At 41.8% G+C, this 22,158-nt stretch overlaps 1 protein-coding gene across 1 annotated transcript in view; it reads right to left on the reverse strand.

Annotated features, from left to right (window-relative positions):
• The window catches only part of spon1a (spondin 1a), a gene marked incomplete at both ends in the record, with an annotated part of 422,542 nt that overhangs the window by 62,023 nt on the left and 338,361 nt on the right, over positions 1–22,158 (reverse strand). Inside the window, 4 exons of the mRNA XM_081371883.1 lie at positions 4,036–4,218; positions 12,860–12,935; positions 13,361–13,501; positions 17,869–18,070. Coding sequence (XP_081228009.1) covers positions 4,036–4,218; positions 12,860–12,935; positions 13,361–13,501; positions 17,869–18,070 — 602 coding nt within the window. The remainder of the gene's footprint in view (positions 1–4,035; positions 4,219–12,859; positions 12,936–13,360; positions 13,502–17,868; positions 18,071–22,158) is intronic.

Consider the following 22,158-nt stretch of genomic DNA (forward strand, 5'->3'; position numbering starts at 1 on the left):
AGCTCATCGTATGTGGGGATTTTATAGGATGGGTTGTATCAGATTCAGCTGTGATGCCTGATACTGACTAATGACTCACTGAAACTGAAGAAAAAAATGTACTATAACAAAAGACTAACTACAGACTGTCTATAACTGCATAAGCGTGTGGTCAATAAAGTTGAAGTGTGGTTCAAATGCTAACATGTTCTTCAAATATCACTCATACAGATCAACAAACATGGTCGCCAGCAGCCAACCAATTTTTATCATTTATCTCAATGTGAATGCCAAATGAGAGATGTAATACTAATGTTCTAAAGGACTATTTTTCTTAGCTGTTTCATCAAAACATAAGTTACAGTATCAGTGAAGATTCAAGACTGTCAATTCTGTCAAACTCAAACCTTTTGTAAAAAAATATTATTATTAGTCTCTGGCTCATGGTGAGAGATGCTGAATAAACAGCAATACACAATGCAAGGACACCAATCTGATGTACATAGACCAACATAAAAAAAACAAAAAAAATAATAATCTAAAACCGAAAAAGTTGTTCCTTTGCATTGTTCACGTTCAGATGACAACATTGTCAAAATTATCCCCATCCACACGGATTCGAGAAAATGACTACAAGTCTGTATTATGCATGCCAGGCCAGTAGTTGGCCATGTCACTTGTAAATAAACACAATGTGCTTATAGACTGAACATGTAATACGAATGGCGTTGATGTCACCGTTTTCACAAATTTGCATTTTTGTAGTTTACACAGTGTAGGATTATCCATGAACAAGACATTTAATGAACACAACACCGCATTCCACAGTTCGGAGAAATTCCCCATCGAACCATTAGTAAGTTCATAAAACGCATTCATGGTGCCGAGATATCTGATTGGCTGACACACTAGGAAGGGCGGGTCAGATGGACGCGCTTATAACCCAATGACAAGCAGCTCTGCATTGTTTTTGCAGTGACTTTTGCTCTTGCTTTGAATTGTGCAGACTTTTCCATCATCCAGCTTGCATGTTTACATGCTCTTCAAACCACCAAGAGCTCACTCAAAACTCATCGACTCTCCCATATGAGCCTTCGTTGAACCTCGTCAATGAAAACCCCCTCAGAGTCTTGACTCCAGCAGCTCATCCAGACTCAGAGGAAACTCCATTGCATAGCAACCCGAAAACCAGGAAACCGCCATACGAAGCGCCACCTGGCAAAGCCAACCAACCATTCACCATCGAGTGCTGACCCTCGGAATGCATCATCGACCAACTGCCAGACAATCAGCGCCGAAGAGATTCCCTCCAGCAACTTCGTCACGGAAGGGAATGCACACACTCACAGGAGCATGCAAACGGAAGTACACAATCTCCTAATTAGTTCCCAGAGAAACTAATCAGTTCCCAGAGAAAACTGACTCTCTTTGTGAGGATTTTGCGATTTATTTTAATGAGAAGATCTCACTGATTAAATCTCAAATGCCCTTGTCAGCCTATATGCCACTTGATGTCCCCGTCTGCTCTTCTATCTGGTCTGTCTTTGAGTCTGTCTCTTTGGACTCCCTAAATGAGATTGTTGCAACTTTAAAACCCACTAGTTGCTCTCAGGATGTGATTCCCACTACTTTTCTTAAGCAGGTATTTCAAGCTATCGGTCCTGACTTGTTGTCTATCATCAACAAATGTCTTCACACCGGGACCGTTCCCAACTGTCTCAAACATGCTCAAACACACGGTTTTGCCTCGTCTTAAAAAAACTAATTTGGATTCTACACTTCTGAGTAACTTCTGCCTAATTTCAAATTTACCCTTAATCTCGAAAATTTTAGAAAAAGTGGTTTTGAGTCAACTCCAGTCTTTTTTGAATGATAACAATATCCATGAGAAATTTCAGTCTGGTTTTAAAAATCATCTTGGTCTTGGTCTTGATAGATCTTAGCTCTGCATTTGACCTGGTCGATCACAACATTCTCATTTCTCGTCGTGAAGCGTGTATGGGTTTTTGGGGTACGGTGCTACAATGGTTCCATTCATATTTAACTAATAGGAGTTACTCAGTCTGCATCGGGCAACAGTCTTTGTCTGAAATTAAATTGGGGTCTGGCGTTCCTCTATTCTTGGTCCGGAACTGTTTAATCTTTATATGCTCCCTTTGGGTTCTATTTTATCTAGATATGGGGTATCTTTTCATCTGTATGCCGATGACACACAAATTTACTTGCCTTTGAAGCGTGATGATAAGCTAAACCTCTGGCTCGCTAGTAATTTCTTGTGTCTTAATGAGAGCAAGACCGAAATTATCTTGTTTGGTTCAAATGATCGCAGTACACATGATTTTGATCTCCAAACGTTGTTACCTTATAGTTCCACTTGTGTTCGGAATCTGGGGGGTTTGGTTTGATAACAACCTTAAATATGATAAACAGATAAGTGCTGTGGTTAAGTCCTGTTTTTACCATATTCGTCTTTTAGCCAAGGTTCAGCCCTTCTTGTCTGTAAAGAACTCTGAGATTGCCATGCATGCTTTTGTAACTTCCCGATTAGACCATTCATTGTAACTCTTTATATACTGGTGCCCCTTTCACACGTTTGCAATTAGTTCAAAATGCAGCTGCACAACTTCTCAAAGGGAAGTGTAAATGTGAACACATTACACTAGTTTTGATCTCGCTTCATTGGCTACTGGTTAAATATAGAATTGATTTTAAAGTTTTGTTATTTGGTTTTAAGTCTTTGCAGAACCAGGCTCCACAGTACCTATCTGAACTACTACATCTGCCCATACAGTCAAGATCACTAAGATCAGGGGACTCTAATTTACTATCTGTCCCTAGAGCTAGACTTAAAAATAGGGGTGATCGTGCTTTTTCAGTCATCGGCCCTAAGCTATGGAATAGCTTACCAGCTTACATCAGATCCGCCCAAACCTTGTCAATTTTTAAATCAAATTTGAAAACATATTTTTTTTCAATAGCTTTTAATATATCTTGAATTATTAATATTTTTTTTATGTTTTCTATCTGATTGTTTGTCATCTTGGCCTTGTAAAGCACTTTGGTCAACACCAGTTGTTTTTAAACGTGCTAAATAAAATTGTATTGTATTGCATTGTAATTCTTGCTGAACTGGTGCAAATCTTATTAAGCAAACAAACTAAGGTTGAATTTGCTAGTATATTGATTATCTCAAGTTGCGGTCAAGAAATAGTGTCTAATGCTAGACATTTGGGACCCCAATCATACTCCGTTAATAACATCACATTTTCTTTGTCACTGTTCGAATGAATTAATTTTTGTGTGTTTACGTTAGATTAGTTTGTGTGTATTAGAATAGTTAAATAAAGTCTTGGTTGATTTTACATACAAGTGTCTTGTGCTGTGTGCTTACAAGTTACTGCCTTAAACTGTAGATTTTGTTACCTTGCTCATAATCAGTGATCATAATTTTAAGATTTTATTACCGTAGGACACAGGATAATATTCTGTCCAGAATTGATAAAATACCATAGTCTCAACTTATCGGTGGACGAATAGTTAATAAAGTGTTAAATATTAGTTTTGAATCATTTGCATATTAATTCAGTTCTTATTCACTGTAATTCAATCCCCCTTTGAGTTATATTGATCCTAGTTCCCTTACAACAGAGACGATAATGATATAATTTTCAAAAACGCGCACTTTGAAACCATTTTCAAAAGTTTACTTTTTCAGACCCCCAAAACGATGATTGTGTAAATGAACGGCCAAAACACATAAAAAGTTACGTTTTTAGTTGAAAATGGTGTTGTGTAAACAGCCCCTTAATTTGAACCTTGAAAAAAAAGACCTAGAGACCCCTGTATTCATTGTATTGCACCCTGCCCTGCTGTTTTTAAAATGAGAACATGTATTTTATGGATGGCCCCTTAGAAGGCATCTGCCTATATAAACAGTAGACAGCAAGGTTCCTCACTATGGTTTTAAACAGAGCTTTGAATATGAATGACAATATCTTCCATGTACATTTCCATCTGGGTAATGAAACCCTGATTTCGTGTGTGTTTGATTCTGACCCTCATCACTGCAGCCAGGCCCCATGCAGGGCTCAAAGTCTTGTGTATGTGGACAGGGCACGCTGAGATCCAGCTGTGCCTTCAGCATTCTCTGCCTCATCCTCTTCCCCTTCTCACACGTCGAGGAGCTGCACGCAGACCATGGAGACCAGTTGGAGTAGATGCATGTCTCTGGAGTGTCATCTGACAAAACAGAAAAAAATAAAGTAGTGAGAGGATGAAAAGTTTAATAATAAGTACATTTTAGTTTGTTAGCTAAGAGAGTGCCCATGAGACAAAATAATCACTAATGGGATCTTCAAAAAATATTTCCTTTGCTTTTACTAAACTTCAGTGAGATTAAATGGAGAAAAAAAAATATTGTTGCTTGAATTTATTCATGTTTCTACACATAACAAGACCACAACAATCTCACATGTGTGTCTCCTCTGGAGTTTCAGAGGAGAAATGTGCTAACCAGGATTTGCCAAGATGCTAAAGTCTACAATAAAAAATTAGAGACTTAAATATTTACTCTTTACCTGTCACGTGTAGTTGCAGGAAGGCAGACGGAAATTTCCAACATGAAGGTTTAATGGTAATCATATAAAGGATAACAGGACAGGCAGCAACACACTATACACAAACTAGATCGGACAAAGATTGACTGAACTTAAATGCAAACACAGATGACAATGATTAACTACTCTGTTACTATCGTAACCTGAGAGTAGGGAACGAGTATTGAGTAGCTATACGCAGTGGGGGAAACTCCTTTTTCTCAATTCCTTAAATGTAAAACGCATTTTGCAGCTGCACAGTTAGCACAGTGAGTGTCTGGCTCACTCATTGGCTGTGCTGCGGCAACTGCACATCCAATGGCGAGGGCGCCTCTGACGTGTGCGCCAATGAGCCCGCCAAGGGGGCGTAGCCTTAGCCTATATTAGTCCCCGGAAACGCCATTTTAGCAGATTTCACTCCTTCAGCGACAACTTCACGTCTCTGAATCCTCTGAAATACTCAGTGGGGACGCCATGCAAAATGCCGCACTATAAGTAACTGGTTGTCTACTGCAGCTCAGGACCCCTGAGCTCACAGAAACAAGCCAGAACCCAAGTATATATAATGAACAGACCGGACACCATTGGGTCTAGTAATATATATATGGGAGAGGTCCCAAGAAGGCACAGACGGAGGTCTGGAGGGGTTCATCCTCCTAGCTCCTTATAGAAACTGTACCACCAGGTCGTTTCTTCCTAATGATTGGCCAGCCAACCGAGCATGATGAGCTGCAATGGCTGCCACATACACTTTGAGCATGGACGGGGAAAGGCCCGCGTCCAACAACTATTGTAGGAAGGAGAGTACCACAGATACCTCGCATGACCCTGGTTCAAAGAGTTTTTCCGAGCACCAGCTGGAGAACACTGACCACTTCAGAGCATAAAGGTGCCTGGTAGACGGGGCCCTAGCCTCAGTGATAGTGTTCAAGACCTTCTCAGGAAGGTCCCTGGGTACCCGTTGAGGGGCCAGACATGGAGAGCCCATAAGTCGGGTCGCGGATGCCATATCGTCCCGTTGGCCTGTGTGAGGAGGTCTTTCCTCAGCGGAACAGGCCAGGGGACTCTGTCCGTCAACTGAACCAGCTCTGGAAACCACGGCCTGGATTCCCAAAGGGGGGCCACTAGGAGGACTGGGCATCCTCTCTCCCTGACCCGTTTGATGACCTGGGGGATCATTGAAACGGGGGGAAACGCATAAAGGGGACGGCTGGGCCAGAGATGGGCCAGCGCGTCCCTGTTCTTCAAGAAGAACACTGTGCAGTGGGTGTTGGTTCTCGAGGTGAAAAGGTCGACTTCAGCCTCACCAAACACACTCCATATCAGACAGACCGTCTGTGAGTTCAGGGACCACTCGCCTAGGGGAGTGTTGCCCCGTGAGAGCATATCCGCACCCAGATTCTGAATGCCAGGGATATGTGCTGCCCTCAGAGAGCTCAGATTGGTCTGTACCTACAAGAGGAGGTCTCTCGCCATGGCGTACACGTTGCCCGACCTGATGCCGCCCTGGCGATTTATGTATGACACCACTGACGTGTTGTCTGTGCGGACTAAGACGTGGTGACCTTTGAGGTTTGACAAAAACGCTTTGAGGGCCAAACAAAACTGCTTTCATTTCCAGACAGTTGATATGTAAGCTCTGCTCCAGAGGCCGGAGACAGGCTTGCCCTCGTGCAGCGCTCCCCAACCTAGGTTGGATGTGTCTGTAAAAAACACTTTCCTCCTGGAAACTACCCCCATGGTTACACCCTCGTGGTACCAGTCCTGAGCCCGCCAGGGAATCAGGGTCCATAAACAACCATGATTCACCATGATGCGCAGGCTGCCTGACTGCCATGCATGGGTTGGCACACGGCGTTTGAGCCAGTGCTGCAGCGGGCGCATGCGCAGTAATCCCATACGGAGTACTGATGATGCCGCTGCCACGAGAATGAGAACTTTCTGAAACTTCTTTAGAGGTGTGCGCTTGCCTGCCTTGAATGAGGCTGCTAGCGTTTGTACAGAGAGCGTGCGCTCTCGTGTAAGCCACGCTGTCATCGTTATGGAGTCGATAACTGTGCCCAGAAAGACCACACTCTGGCTGGGGTTCAGTTTGCTCTTGGTTACATTGATTTTGAGACCCAGACATTTCAAATGGCCGAGAATCAAATCCCTGTGTGACAGCAGTTCGGTTCTCGTCTGTGCCAGGACCAGCCAGTCGTCGAGATAATTTAGCATGCGCACTCCCTGATGCCTCAGAGGAGAGAGCGCTGCGTCCATGCACTTTGTAAATGTACGGGGTGCTAGGGATAGACCAAACGGCAGAACGGTGTATTGATAAGCCTGCCCCTCGAAGGCGAATCTCAAGAATGGCCTGTGATGAGGGGTTATCTGAATGTGAAAGTATGCATCTTTCAGATCCACCGTAAAAAAACAATCCCCTGGGTGAACTTGCGCGAGGATATGTTTGGTAGTCAACATTTTGAAAGGCCGTCTCATGAGAGCCTTTTTCAAATGTCTCAAATCTAGTATGGGTCTGAGACCACCGTCTTTTTTTGGGACTAGAAAATAGCGCTGTAAAACCTGAGTGTTTTAGCGCAGGGGGGACTAATTCTATCGCCACTTTTGCTAACAGCTTCTGTATTTCGGCGCGAAGCACGTGACCCACCCTGCTTCTCACCGAAGTCTCGATAACCGCCTGAAACTTTGGGGGTCTGCGAGCGAATTGGAGCGAGTAGCCTAGCTTTATTGTGTTTACAACCCAACTCGACACATCGGGGATGGCTTGCCAGGCCAAAGCCCGTGTGGCTAGGGTTTGACACATAGTTTGGGATGGGCCGCCTAACACAGGGGGACCTGATACCCTTACATTGTGATTTGTGCACATACTGAGTGTTGGACTGACCTTACAGGCTTTTGCCTGGGGGAAAGTCAGTGTAACAACTGGGAGGGGGCCTCCTAGTGAAGGGGGACCGTGAACCCGTGTGTTGTGTTTGTGAAACATACTCTTTTTGTGCTTTATGTGGGTCGCCGTGAAAACGGCGTATGTTTGTTTTCACCCTCGATGCTAGGAGGTCTTTGGGGGCCTAGCATCTAGCACGACGCTGGGTCATGGACACTGGCGCCTGGGCAGCGGGTAGCGCTTCGCTGGTCGTGACTGGCAGCAGGTATCAACCGCAGGACGGGGCTGAGAGACCTGCTTTGCCGGCTTGGCTGGCTGAGGAGAAGGCGGGGCAGTCTTGGGCCTGCTTGAAGCGGAGCTGGCGCGTTTCGGCAAGAAGTGTCGCATAGCTTGGGACAACTTCTGCGCTTTGGTGTACCTCTCCGAAAATCCCTTCCCCGCCAGGCCGAAGAGGCCGGAGTTGGACACGGGGGCGTCGAGGAACATCGTTCTGTCTGCGTCCTTAATCTCTGTGAGGTTTAGCCAAAGGTGGTGCTCGAGCACAACCAAACTAGCCATATTCCTCCCGATAGTCTGCGCTGTAGCCTTGGTAGCACGCAAGGCTAGGTCCGTGGCACTTCAAAGGTCTCGGAAGGCCTCAGGGTCCGGGCCAGCCTCGTCCATCGATTGGAGGAGTTTGGCCTGGTAAACTTGCAGCACGGCCATCGTGTGCAGGGCTGAAGCAGCCTGACCAGAGGCAGAATAAGCGCGTCCGGCTAGGGCTGAAGTGTTTCGGCATGGCTTAGTTGGATGAACCGCTCTAGTTCGCCAGCTAGCAGCGGTGTTCGGGCAGAGATGAGCGGCCATGGCCTCTTCGAGGGGCGGCAACGAGTCGTAACCCTTTTCCGCCGCGCCGTCCACAGATGAGAGCGTTGCGGAAACCAAAGAACCCACGCGTGCAGAATAAGGAGCGCACCACGCCTTAGTCAGTTCTCCGTGTACCTCCGGGAAGAACGGCGCAGGTCTGTGACGAGGGGCCTGCTGGTGACCCGTCAAGTACCAGCCGTCAAACCGACTTCGAGGAGGCTCCTCGGGTGAGGCCCACTCGAGCTCGAGGTCCGAGACGGCATTGGTGAGGATTCGAAGCGATTCGAGGCAATTGGTGAGGGCTGGTCTCCCGCGAACAGGACCGGAGACGGTATGTGAGCAGGAGAAAGCGAGGCACGCGGGGACGTGGCCGGCGTGGGCTCGCTAACTTCCATGCTCTTGGGCTGCCGTTGGCTGTGGCGTTTCTTCTTTTTCGGCCGAAGTAGAGCCGGGAAAGGAAGAGCAGGAGGATCGGCGTCGCCATCTTTGGAGAGAGCTAGCCGTGTCCACCGCACAGAAATGGGCATGCTCTCACAGACAGACAGAGCAGCCACCAGCAGAGAGTGCAGTCTCAGCGTGGACGACTCCCAGGCATGAGATGCAGCTTGTGTGTCCGTCGGCCTTGTGCAGATGGCTTCCGCACGTTGCACAAGAGGAGCAAGGCATTTGGAACAACACTCGCGCTATTATAAATCACAATAATAATTGAAAAGGATATGCGTCGACGCCGGATGACCACAGGAGAACGGCGACAGGAGAAAAACGACTTCTGTGATGAAGGCGTAGTCTGCTGTATGCTGCTCGCTCAGGCTGATAAGGTTTGTTTCAATGGCGAAGGCTTTCAGAGGATTCAGAGACGTGAAGTTGTCGCTGAAGGAGTGAAATCTGCTAAAGTGGCGTTTTCAGGGACTAATATAGGATAAGGCCACGCCCCCTTGGCGGGCTCATTGGCGCACACGTCAGAGGTGCCCGCGCCATTGGATGTGCAGTTGCCGCAGCAGAGCCAATGAGTGAGCCAGACACTAACTGTACTAGCTGTGCAGCTGCAAAATGCGTTTTACATTTTAGGCTTCAGTAAATTGAGGAAAAGGAATTTCCCCCACTGCGTATAGCTACGCAATACAAAGTGACCATTCTCGAAATGGAACTGAACACAGGTGATACAGATGAACTGATAATGCCAGTGAAGATGACACGTGACGTGATGACAGGCAGACAAGTTCAATGAAAACAAACTAAACAAAACACAACTGTGACATTAACATTACATTCTCCCAAGACCTTATTACCTCTGATATAACTGCTGAAGTAAGATGAAGTCAAGATGAGGCCCGCTTCAACATATGCTTTTGTTGATTGCCACAAAAAAGATGTTGGCTTTCATTTACTTGACTCTGCATCAGTAGCTGATGCTATGAGAAAACCCTCCATGTGTGTCAATGGTACCGCAAAAGAATGTGCTATCACTCCTCAGGATTCTATCATTTAGGAAAAATGTATTTCTGTTAGTGGTGCAACGGGATCATCATTGATCTGTGATCCGTTCGGATCAATATCTTCGGTTCGGCACACACGTGATCCGCGGATTAATTTATGAAAAAAAAAAAAAGTTGTGCGCATGTTCAGTCCACACACAGCGTGGTCATGGCGAGCGGAGGAACGGAGGAGCTTGAACGCCCCGCGTCATTTAAATCCCCTGTATGGGAGCATTTTGGCTTCCCTGGAACACGCGTCTATTTCGCTTCAAACGCTCGCTTTATCATTATACGCGCGCGGCGCGTCCTATTCGCTTTGGACGCGCGAAAGGATTCAAACTGTTCAAGCATCGAACTAGACGCGAATTTGACGCTCTATTCGCGTATGGTGTGAACGCAGCAAAATGAACAGGCTGCGATGTATGCTGGAATGTGTGTGTCATAGAGAGAGAGAGAGAGAGAGGCACGGGCGCGATCGAACAATCACACACACACACACACACACACACACACACACACACACACACATGCTGTTTAAAAGCAAAAATTATCGCATCTTTTGAACATTCATCATATTGCATTGGTTTTCATTTCTTGTCCTCAAACAGAGTAATCTGTTTATTTTGAAGTTACACATTCTACATTGATTAAAAAAGAAAATCAAATGTGTTTTTAATGGTAGTATCATTTTATACAGAAATAAATGATTTATAATTCAGATGAGAATAACGTTAAAGTTAATTAAAATTTTAAGGAAACAAATATATTGATCTGAAATATAGCAAATTAATTCATTCAGGTAGCCTACAATTACTAAACATATCTCAAGGTCTTTTGAATAAAGGGTGACAGTCTTTCATTATCAACTGTTGTTGTGGACTATATACTGGAGAAGTATTTGTTCTCCATTCGAGTGAGATGTTTTTATGTGGCTAATTGAGCAAAGTGCTTCCATATATTTTATTATTAGTAGTATTAGTTCAAGAATAAAATAAAAATATCGGATTGATATCGGTATCGGCAAATAGCCAAAGCTGCGGCATCGGTGTCGTATCGGAAGTGAAAAAGTGCTATCGGGACATCCGTGGAAACACATCAAGCATGGCCACGCATTTGAAGCGACATCACCCCGGTGTTTCGCTGACAGGAGTGAAAACGAAGGCTGCTCAACATTGCACAATCAGACCGGGCTAAAACCATCACAAACGCTATCAGTGTGTTTATAGTCACGCTTCATGGAATGAACCCGTCGCGCTCCCACTGTTGATTTTATATATTTTAATTTAACAAAACTTGTGTTTATTTGTCTTGTCTTGTCTTTTTTTTTTTTTTTTTTTGCTGATCCGAAAAATGATCCGATCCGTGACTCTGATCCGAGAAACGATCCGAACCGCGAGTTTTTTGATCCGTTGCACCCCTAATTGCTGTCCATGCTATCTTCAGAGTTTTGTTCAGCTTCAGTAACTCACCTGTTCTTGATCACCTACAGAAGCTAGATCTGAGAATAAACCTTCAGAGGACTGTTTTGTTGCTGAGGCAACAGACCGTATTCCTAGGGGTGGAGCTGAGCTCATGCATGATGCAAGAGTGATTGTCTACAGCCTGTCATTTCGCCTTTGTCTGAACTGATTCAGAACAGGGCAAGACATTTCTTTAGGTCTGTTCACAGGCTTATGGGTCTCATGGCAGCAGCTTCACCAGTGGACATGCTTTATATGAAACCATTTTAGTGGTGGATTAACAATTGAGGACTTTGTCCCTGTTGGATTCCTCACCACACAATAAGTGTTAGGAGCAAATGCTATCAGTTACATTGGAAATAATGGCAGTCCTTTGGGCAAAGCAGCTTATGAAGGTCCCCCAGCCTAAGGAGTCTGGGAGGGTGATATATTTGCGTGCCACATAAATTACCTGAAAATTATGTTTTTTTCTTGTTTTGAGCAATTTCCTTCCAGACATCCAGGACTATCATATGGTCATCAGGTGGAGGTTAGTTTGGTGCATTCTTTTTTAGGTGCAGAAAAAAGTTTATGTCTCTAAGGAAAGTGCATATCTCAGATTGATTAAATATGGGAGCAGATCTTCTCTCAAGGCATGGGTTAAAGCCTGGAGAATAGCAGTTGCATCCTCGAACCAAGGGTCTGATTTGGCTAAGATTCAGCAGGGCAGAGGTGAGTCTGATTCCCTGCTTGTATGTTTTCTCGCAGATAAGTCTGCTTCCAGTGGTTCTTATGAGAGTGCAAGAAGACATAGTGGATTTTCTTCTGGTGGAACTCTCTGATTAGTTCTAGTGTTTTGTCAGAAATTACAGAGACCATTTTGAATGCAAGAGCCCCCTCAACTGCAAAGTCACACTTGAAGAGTGTTCCCATAAATGTCACCTACTCAGGGAACCAATTTACATATGTAAGAGACGTTATTAAAGATAATAATTTTATGTAAGACCGACAGATTAGAGAATAATGTATTTTCCCAGCTCTTAGGTCTAACATTTTATGTCGAATTGGAGGAAAGGAAAAAAGTATTCTCGTGGTTTTAAAATTAAACTATCTTCCAAAGTGATATAGAACTACATCCTGACAGCTACTGGCTAAATTATCTGTGCTAGAATTGAGGGTGGCTGAAAAAGAAACATGAAACAAGAAAATCCATAGCTCTAAACAGTCAGCAAAAGAGTTGTATGAATTAAATGTTTTACAAAATTATGCAAACGTGTTGAAGTGATGTCAGGCTACAATAGATAAATAAATAAATAAATAAATAAATAAATAGATAAATAGTATTACTCAAAATATAGAAGTGATAAGGGTATTTTCATTTAAAGGCACATGTAGCTTTTTTCTGTGCTGCAAAAAAGCCTACAGTAACCACTCAAGAATTTTCCACTTGATTAGACTGGAGGATTTTAGGAAATTGAATAGTTAAAAGTCAGTCTCTCTCTCTCTCTCTCTCTCTCTCTCTCTCTCTCTCTCTCTCTCTCTCTCTCTCTCTCTCTCTCTCTCTCTCTCTCTCTCTCTCTCTCTCTCTCTCTCTCTCTCTCTCTCTCAAGGTCGCCTTTGATGAAAAGATAAAGATATGCAAACCTTCTTCTTTTTCCTCCTGGGCAATGTCAGCCACAATGTCGTCCACATTATCAGGCACAATGTTGCACTGCTCACCCTGCAGACATCAGAAAACAACTCAAACTTTCAAATAGATTCTAAATGATGTCCCTCATTCAATCATATTATTCTACACAGTGATGGGAATTGATTCACTATTGCTATCTGATTGAAAACCACAAAAAAGATGACACATGTTATACTTTTCCCTGTGTTTGTCCTAATTCCCATACAGTAATCTAACTCTCTCCCAATAAAGTGTGTATGACTTTCAATACTTCCATGGCACTGTTGTGACATGCTGGCTTCATCAATATGTATAGTCTGTTGTTGTTGTAGAGTTATTTTAGCTCTCAGTTTATAGACTTTTATGACATGAAGAATGCAGAGATATTTTGCACAGTAATAAAAGCTAAAAATGCAACAGCTAAGAACGTTTTCTTTTGAAAACCTAATTTTTCTAAGACAAGTAAAGAAACAGACCTTGCGGGCAATTCTCTCCACAACAACTCTGGCCACAGGAGTGATTGCGCCACCCTCTGGGTCGTAGAAAGGGCTCTGTGGATGGTCTAAACTTGTGAGGGGACGAATTTTCTCCTGAGGTGCTGCAGGCTTGTTGGGAGACTAAATAAACATTAAATAAATAAACCAGTTTACCAAAATGTCAAATGTTCAAGTCATTTATGCCACCTGAAAATCATATGAAAAAAAACAATATCAGTGTTAAGAATTAAAGGTATGGTTATTTTCTGTCATTTAATCGATCAAATTCTAAATATTTTTTTGCGAACATTTTTAAATTTATTTTTAATGTAGCCTACAACAAAATAATAAAACATAAGTCATTATGGACTAGAAGATGAATACCCGGCCGGGTTCGGACAGATATTTAGAAATGATGTTCGGGTACAGGTTGGCCTCGGTCACATCAGCGCGATAAGGCATTGAACATTTTAAATTTAAAACAGCTTATTATGTAGGTAGCCAATGGGCCTGTTTCACTTGATGCAAAGGTTTGTTTTTGTGATTAAAATAAATGTAAAATATTACCCTAACATCCATCTTCCTGTATGCGGAAATTTGTTTATGTAGCTGTGACAACGAAACTGCTGTAAAGACATAAGGCCATTTCGTTCCATTGAAGGAGGGGGTTTCATTGAGTTGGCCCAGCAGTTTATTAACGTCTGTGCTACATATGGTTCAGTGGCAGTGCAGAACGTACTGCCTGACCCCACCACTGTGTCAAAATGGTGTTGTGAGCTGGCAACAGAGAAACGCATAAAGCTGGTTGAGCACCTAAATTACATTCTGACTGAGGTGAATTCGATCGGAATGACAACGGATATCTGGACGGAGGACTAACACAAATTAAGCTACATGACCATCACTTGCCATTTCGTGACACGAACATTTAAAATGATAAGCACCGTATTTACAACAGTCGCATTCCCACTGGAAGAGGCTAAAACTTGGGAGAATATTAGGAGAGAAATCATCAGACTTCTAATGAAGTATGGCCTGGATATGAGTCTGCTGAATAAAGTAGTGTGGGTGACAGACCAAGGCTCAAACATCATCAGTGCCCTCAGACCATATCGAAGACTTGACTGCCAAGATCACCTTTATAATATGGTGATGCGACACGCCTTGGACCCCACACAACTGGCCCAAGATGCTCCGACTGTTGCAGAGACTCTGCAAGCTACCAAGGCACTGGTCAAATATGTCAAAAAGACGGCATGGCAGCTTTGCTGTCAAAAATCGTCATCCAAATGGCAGACACAAGGTTTAGCACGGTATATCTGACCTTAAATTCTGTCCGCTCGGTTTATCAAGAACTACGCGAAAAACTAGATAACCGTGCAGAGGGCTGGTGAATCGATGCCATATCTCCAGATGTCCTTGACTTTCTTGTCGAGTTCCTGCAACCATTTTATGATGCCCAGCATGAACTTGAAGGGTACCAGTACCCAACACTGCAACAGAAAGACGACTGACAGCCCCTATCAAGCCATCATCCACGACCGGCATCTCAGTTAGATTTTGCGTAAAATGGAGATCCAAGAACTCCAAAAAATTGCAACTTTCCTTTGGCCTAAATATAGCCAGCTCCGAATGTTGTCCTCTTCAGAGAGAGACAACCCTCACCTGGATTCGGAGACAGCTCAGTGACCTCCGCACCGAGGAGGCCGCCACTGAAGGACCTGGGCCCCAGAAAGCTGCAGTTGACTTTGAGGAGTGGGAAAATGTACCTGTGGCAAATGCCACGGACGAAGTCGAGATGTACTCGACTCAAAATCATGCAATGCAGGACGACTGAGATGTTTTGGGCTGGTGGAGAGATCAGCAACTCAACTACCCAAAGCTTAGTGTCCTTGCCCGCGGCATCCTTGCCATTCCAGCCAGCAGAAGTAGCAGTGAGCGAACTTCAGCGCTGCTAGCAGGACCATAGAGCAGAAGGAGGACAGCCTTGAAGCCATCCACCGTTGATGCAATCCTTTTTTCTGCATAAGAACATGGATTAGCCTAAACTTTGATGGATGGATTACGTAAATAGATCCCATGTTGCAGTTTAGTAGCCTATACAGTTTTCGAGGAAAATGTTAAGAGTGATTTTCATTTCAATAAGCTGCATTTGAGTTACGTTAATGTTACTTCGCTGGGGACACTTTTTGAATTTCATTATGAGACCTAGGTGCACAGAAACTCTTGTGTGAATTTTTTGGATTTTATTCTGTTAGCTTGGGCCATTTTTGGTAGGCCTATGTTAATTTAATTTCAATTGGCTATATGATTGGGACTCTCGTGCGCGCCTGTGTTAACGTGCGTTTGTTGCCCCGTGTGCGCTTATGCGCTCATCTGTTGACATTTCCGAAAGCCTTTCTACAGTTGCTTAATAAAAGCGGGCTTTCCACACAAACAAACGTACATGTGTCATTAGTATGAGAAAAAAATGAGATTTTAACTGTGTCGGGCTCGGGTCGGGCTTGGACATAAATATCTTAATGCCTGTCGGGCTCGGGTCGGGTTCGGTTGCTGCTCTGTCGGAGCAGTACGGAGCAGTTTCTGCCGGGCTCGGACAGAAAAATGCGACCCGATCCACACTCTATTGTGGACTGTAACATCCACCAGTTGGAGTGCCCTTGATCTCCTCAAGAGGGCACTCCTCTCTACTGTTTTGGCTTTTGTTCATTCTTTGGATTTACTTTGGTTATGTTTGTCAATAAAGACTTTCTCACTGTAATTGGATCCTACTGCCATCATTTCTGAACGACCAAAAAGAACAAGGACTTACTTTATGTGTATTGTTTCTTTAATGCCTGCTACAAATTGTACGATTTTGGCCTGTCCCAGAAAAAAAGATGACCAATCGTGGCGATTTCTGTGGTCGTGGCTACTAAACAGTGGTCATACAGTGAGAGAGGTTCAAAGATGGCCGTTGTCACGGTCTTGCGAACAAATGTAGCCTGCAATTAATTTTATGAGAGTGTCAAAAATTTAGCATGATCATCTCACATTGTGTTTGCTGCTATGACCTACGTCTACTGACGGGCCAATAAAAATGAAACATGAAATGGCGTATTGATGAACACGATATGACGCCAAAACTTACAAAATTGACAAGCCAAGTTGGCCTGTTTTCCCTAGCCCTGACCGTGTCCATAATCTCCTCTTTCACTTCCTCCTTTTTTTTTTCAGCCCACATAAAAACCACAATTGCCAAAATGTGATTCATCTTGCTCTATTTGTTTACCAATAGTGCATGCTGATGATGTTTTATTCTTCTATACTAACTTGCATCCTAGCCTACGATTCAATAGTGTGTCATCATCATACAGTCTACATACATGTAAAACCCAAGTTTATTAGAACCATGTCGTACAGTGTGATTTTTAATGATCTTATAAGATTGCCAGGATTGTAAATGACAGAATTTTCGTTTTTAATGATCTTATAGGATTGCCGAAATCGCAGTCTGTAGCAGGCATTATATATGCAATACAAATCAAGATAAAACTAAAATAATTAAACATCCAAAGAGATTGACATTAAATATGGTTATTCCCTATTTTTACAGTTTAAAATCAACTCACACAACAAAGAGACCACCAAGCATTTAGGCTTCGAAAAGAGAGATTATCTCCACAGTCAACAGCAGCAAGGTCGCTGAGAGAGGTTGAATATAACAGGCTCAACCAGGGGAGCAATATAAATTATATACACAGACCCACTCCCCAATGATAGGGGAAAAATTCAAGTGAGGAATCCAAGGTTGTGTTAAGAGCGGATTAATTTAAAGGAATGTTCCTGGTTTAATACAACATGAGCTTTATCAACAGCATCTGAGACAAGTTAGTTCAAAAGAAAAGAAAAGAAAAGAAAAGAAAAGAAAAGAAAAGAAAAGAAAAGAAAAGAAAAGAAAAGAAAAGAAAAGAAAAGAAAAGAAAAGAAAAGAAAAGAAAAGAATTTTGTAAGGTGAATGGGAGCATGTTAAATATCCTGTTCATAGAGATTATTTTATATTTAATCAGGAATATTCCTTTAACCACCCAACCACTCCACAAGTAAAAATAGTAACCTCTCAATATGTAAATTAAACAAAAACAAACATTTGATCATTATCCATGGGAATGATGTCAATTCAAGCAGATATTTTGTTCAGACAGAGTGACACACACCAGCAGATGGCAGAGTCAAGCTATGGTCATGACTGTATGGTCTCAAGTCTCCTGTATGTTTTTATTTTGCTGTGTTATTAATACAAAGAGAACTCATTTGGTGCAGTTTACTTTGAGCATGTGTATATAAGTCACAATCTTTATTATCCAAAGACTTCACTGTAGTATTGCATTGACTTTATATCTAAACCATGTAGAACAAAGGTATGAGGCCACACTGAAAAGATGTTTTAAGAATTATTAAAAAATAATAATAATTATTATTCATTCAAACCTGAAATAGGGAAATTTGATCTTTCCATGAGTGCTCACCTCATAAGTGACTCCGCTGTCTGTTCCTGCATCCCATGGGATGAGGTCCTGAACCACCTTCTGGACCCAGCCACATTCTCTGGTGCAAAGGTCTTCTGATGACAGACCAACGTTCCAGTCAGGACTAGGGCCCAGCATCGTCAAAAAGGACATCAGGTGACGTGTGCGGTCAACTGAGAACTCGGCTGAGGGAGCCGCTCGACTGAGGTAAAGAGAAAAATCAGATGAATTCACATTTAGATGGCATGCATCTCATTCATACATGAGAGGGTGGTAAAAGAGAAAAACATATACAAAATATAAAAAATAAATATGTTTGTTTGGTCACACTTTAGTTTAGGGTGCAATTCTCACTATTAGCTAACTAATAACTACGACTTTTGCATCAATGAACTTCTAATTACCACTTAATAATAGTTGGTAAGGTAGTTGTTAAGAGTAGGTATTGGGTAGGATTAAGGGATGTAGAATATGGTCATGCAGAATAAGGCATAAATATGTGCTTTATATTTACCAATAAACAGCCAGTATCCTAGTAATATGTATGTTTATAATCACCTATAGGTAATAGTGAGAATTGGACCCTAAATAAAAGTGTTACCATTTGTTTGAATAAAAAAAAAAAAAATCATTATCATAAATATTCTTTTGTATTAGGATATTATTTTAATGCCAATAAAGCACCCCCCTACACACGCACACTTTTTTAATGTAACATAATATCATTGCAATTACTATAAAGCAAGCGAATACATAAATATTTAAAATGGAAAGCATTTATATAAATATTGATATAATGAACAATATTTCATGTAAGGGATAAAGTACTATAGGAAACTATAGGCAGGAAGAGTGATAGAAAGTATAGTTAGAAACAAAATACAAACTAGAAAGCTTCAACACAAAAGTCCAAGTTATTTTTATTTTTTTATTTTTTTTTCTTGCTGACAACAGTACATTATCACTTATAAACCCCAGAACCCCCATTACTAAGCAGAAAGTTTATATTGACTGTAGATTATATTTGGTTATTACCAGGGTTTGAAATGAACACCCGTAAACCCGCCAAATGCGGGTAAAAATCAACTGTGGCGGGAAACGCTGTCAAATCATTAGCCAATTTGGCGGGTTACTTCACTTTGCTGGGGAAGTTCGTGTAAGCCAAATCTGCACGGGCAAAGTTTAGTGTGAGTCATTATGATATATTAAATACAGCATATTGCAGAATCTGCGAATATCTGGCTTCCTTGAACATACACGTCACTACGCAACAAATAACGGTGCGCTTGTTCATTTGCATTGAATCAATAGCGAAGATTAAAAAATATTATAATGTGCCGATAATTGCCTGGGGTAACTAACCCCAGTGAAAAAAGTAAAGACCCGCCAAACAACAAAGGAAACCAAGAAAAGAAAATTAGAAGTTCTAATACCAAGTAGCAAGTGGGCGCGAGTGGCTCGTCTTTGACTCAACAAACAATGTTTGGAAAAACACAAAACAAAAATTTTGTTACTGGAACCAACAACTTCAAGGTAGAGGCTGTCAAAGACCATAATATTTGGTGATGAGGATGAAAGCGGAAGGGAGGAAATGGCTGGATGACAGGATTTTGTTTGAATAAGAAATGAATGTATGGAATCCCAAAAAATAAATAAATAAATACTGTATATATATATACAGCGGGGGAAATAAGTATTGAACACGTCATAATTTTTCTCAGTAAATATATTTCCAAAGGTGTTATTGACATGAAATTTTCACCAGATATTGGTAACAACCCAAGTAAGCCATACATACAAAGAAACAAACAAAAATAAGTTCAGAAATTAAGTTATGTGTAATAATGTGAAATGACACAGGGAAAAAGTATTGAACACATGAAGATAGGGAGGCGCAAAAAGGCATGGAAAGCCAAGACAACTGCTGAAAACTTACAGTAATTAAAAAGCAATCCAGCCCCCTGTCAGTTGTAAAAACAATGGGTCGTACATTAATATTAATATTAGCTCAAATGATCTATAGGGAATTTTAATAATTAATCATGAATATGATTAATATTTTGTATGTTACAGTTACATTAATTTATCGCAGCTGTACTAGATTGATATATGAACGATTACCATAACGGGTTATGGTTCGTCATTAATACATCAATTGTTCTTATTTCAGCTCGAAGTTATGGGATAACTTTAATGGAATTAATTTAGTTATCAAACAATCTGTTTGTCCAGCGAACAGATTGTACGTAAGATTAAATTAACTCTCAAGGAAAATTATCCTTCTTACAAACACGAGAAAGAGTATCTTTTCCAGGCCTTGAAAAGACACTCTCGGTGTTTGTAGACTAAAATTAGGTTACTTAAATCGTAGCCAAGGTAAAGCATATAGCTAAGATCGAACATTTCAGGGACTAAGTAACATGGGCAATTAAATCAGAGTCAGTCAAGGGCATATGGAATTTAATAATTGGACTAATACATCGACCTAAGGAATATATCAAACTACACAATACACACGGATTATATGTCTATGTACATAAAATACAGTTAAACAATACAAGATAACGAATAACAGTGAGAGAGAATAAAATGATCAGAATTAGAAAAAGATAGAATGACAGAAAAGGATGAGAGAGAGAGAAGGATGGGAGACGAGATCGGAAGTGAAAGCTAAAATCTGTGATCAGAGATCGCAGTTGGCTATGGCAAAATCACAGACAGTAACCCTTAAGACACAACAAAGAAATCACATCATAAGTTCAATTCAATAATCGATACTTGCATGGCATGGTTCTCTTTGTATGAGGTGTGTAGGACCGCAGGGTTCTGCGTGTCTTTAAAAGCAGCGCGAGTCGTCTGAGGGGAGGCGTGCGCGTGCTGTCTTTCGGCGCGCGTGCGAGCGCGGGAGCTTCAAAGAATCTTCCTTTGTGGTGAAGTTGCCGGGAATGATTCAGGCTAAGTTCATTCAGCTCGTGAATGAACAGAGGCGAAGAGGAAAACGAAACTAGACTATAGAAAAACATAAAAGAAATAAATAAAAAGAAAAGAGAAGCAGGCCGAAGCCGGTCCGGACTTGGGTTTTGGAGGAGGAAGGAGAGAGCGTAGGCATGAGAGAGAGAAGGGTTTTTTCTGAGTCGGTCTTTTATGGACAATATGGGTTGACGCCTCTGTTCGCGCGAACAACCAATGAACGTCCAAAGGTCTGAAGCGGGAAAAATGTCTTTGTCTTAGTTCCCAGTTTAATTTGCATGTTTTATGGCAGCGTTATTATGTGATCAGTTATAATCTAACGAGGGTAAAAAATAGTATCATACATTTTACCAGATCCTGATGCATACATTTGGTTCCAGTACAAGGAGAGCTTTACGTGGATACCGAATTAGATATGTTTCGAAGGTACACGTCGAGATAGATTATTATTCTGTAAAAATAAGCTTAAAAGTTAAACTAACAACCTAGGAATAAAATGAACCCAACATGTGGTGTACATTGATAAGTGGGCATTGAAGATTGGACTTTAGAAAGATCCACATGGCATATCTATGATTGAAAAAGGGTGCACATCTGAAACATTATTCCTTTACGGTTTACAAGAATACAAAAACCCATCACAGAGAAGAACAATCATGAAAAAGAGAAATTACATTCAGGCTTACATATTTCTTCAATGGTTATACATATAAAATATCTAGGATGAACACCTAATTCTGCTCTTCTGGCTAACATTCCGTTAGGTAATAAAACACAGTTCCACACAGGGGGGAAGGGATTGCCAGAGAATGTTAGTGAACCCTCTCTAACTAAAACACTATTGATTAAAGAATACATTTCAAAACCACACCTCTAGAAAATCATAATTATATGGTCAAACGAATTAATAAAACATGCGTACAGGAAGATCAAACCCAAATCTGAGTTACATACATTAAAACTATATTTCTATAGGAGGATGTTTGTGTGTGTGTGTGTGTAGAAGGTTTCAAGTTTCGTTATCTCTCTGTGGTCCAGAGAGGGGAAAGGGGGGGTTTGGAATGTCTCTGAGGTGACATTAGTGTCGTAAAAGTCAATTGGTTCCAATCTTTATGGAGCCAAAGCCTGATTTGCACTCACGAGTTCAAAGTGCACCAGCTTTTGTATTCAGGAAGAAATGTTTTTAGCAACACAGAGTATTTGAATTTGTTAATTCAAACCAACGACGAATGATTCGATAGCCAATGTTGTTACATTCCCCCTTTTCGTCCGGTGAAGTCCGTGTGGACATCGTCGGACGACAATCATCACAATGGTCAC

Source organism: Scardinius erythrophthalmus (assembly GCF_964197995.2).
Source record: "Scardinius erythrophthalmus genome assembly, chromosome: 8".
NCBI classification, from domain to species: domain Eukaryota; kingdom Metazoa; phylum Chordata; class Actinopteri; order Cypriniformes; family Leuciscidae; genus Scardinius; species Scardinius erythrophthalmus.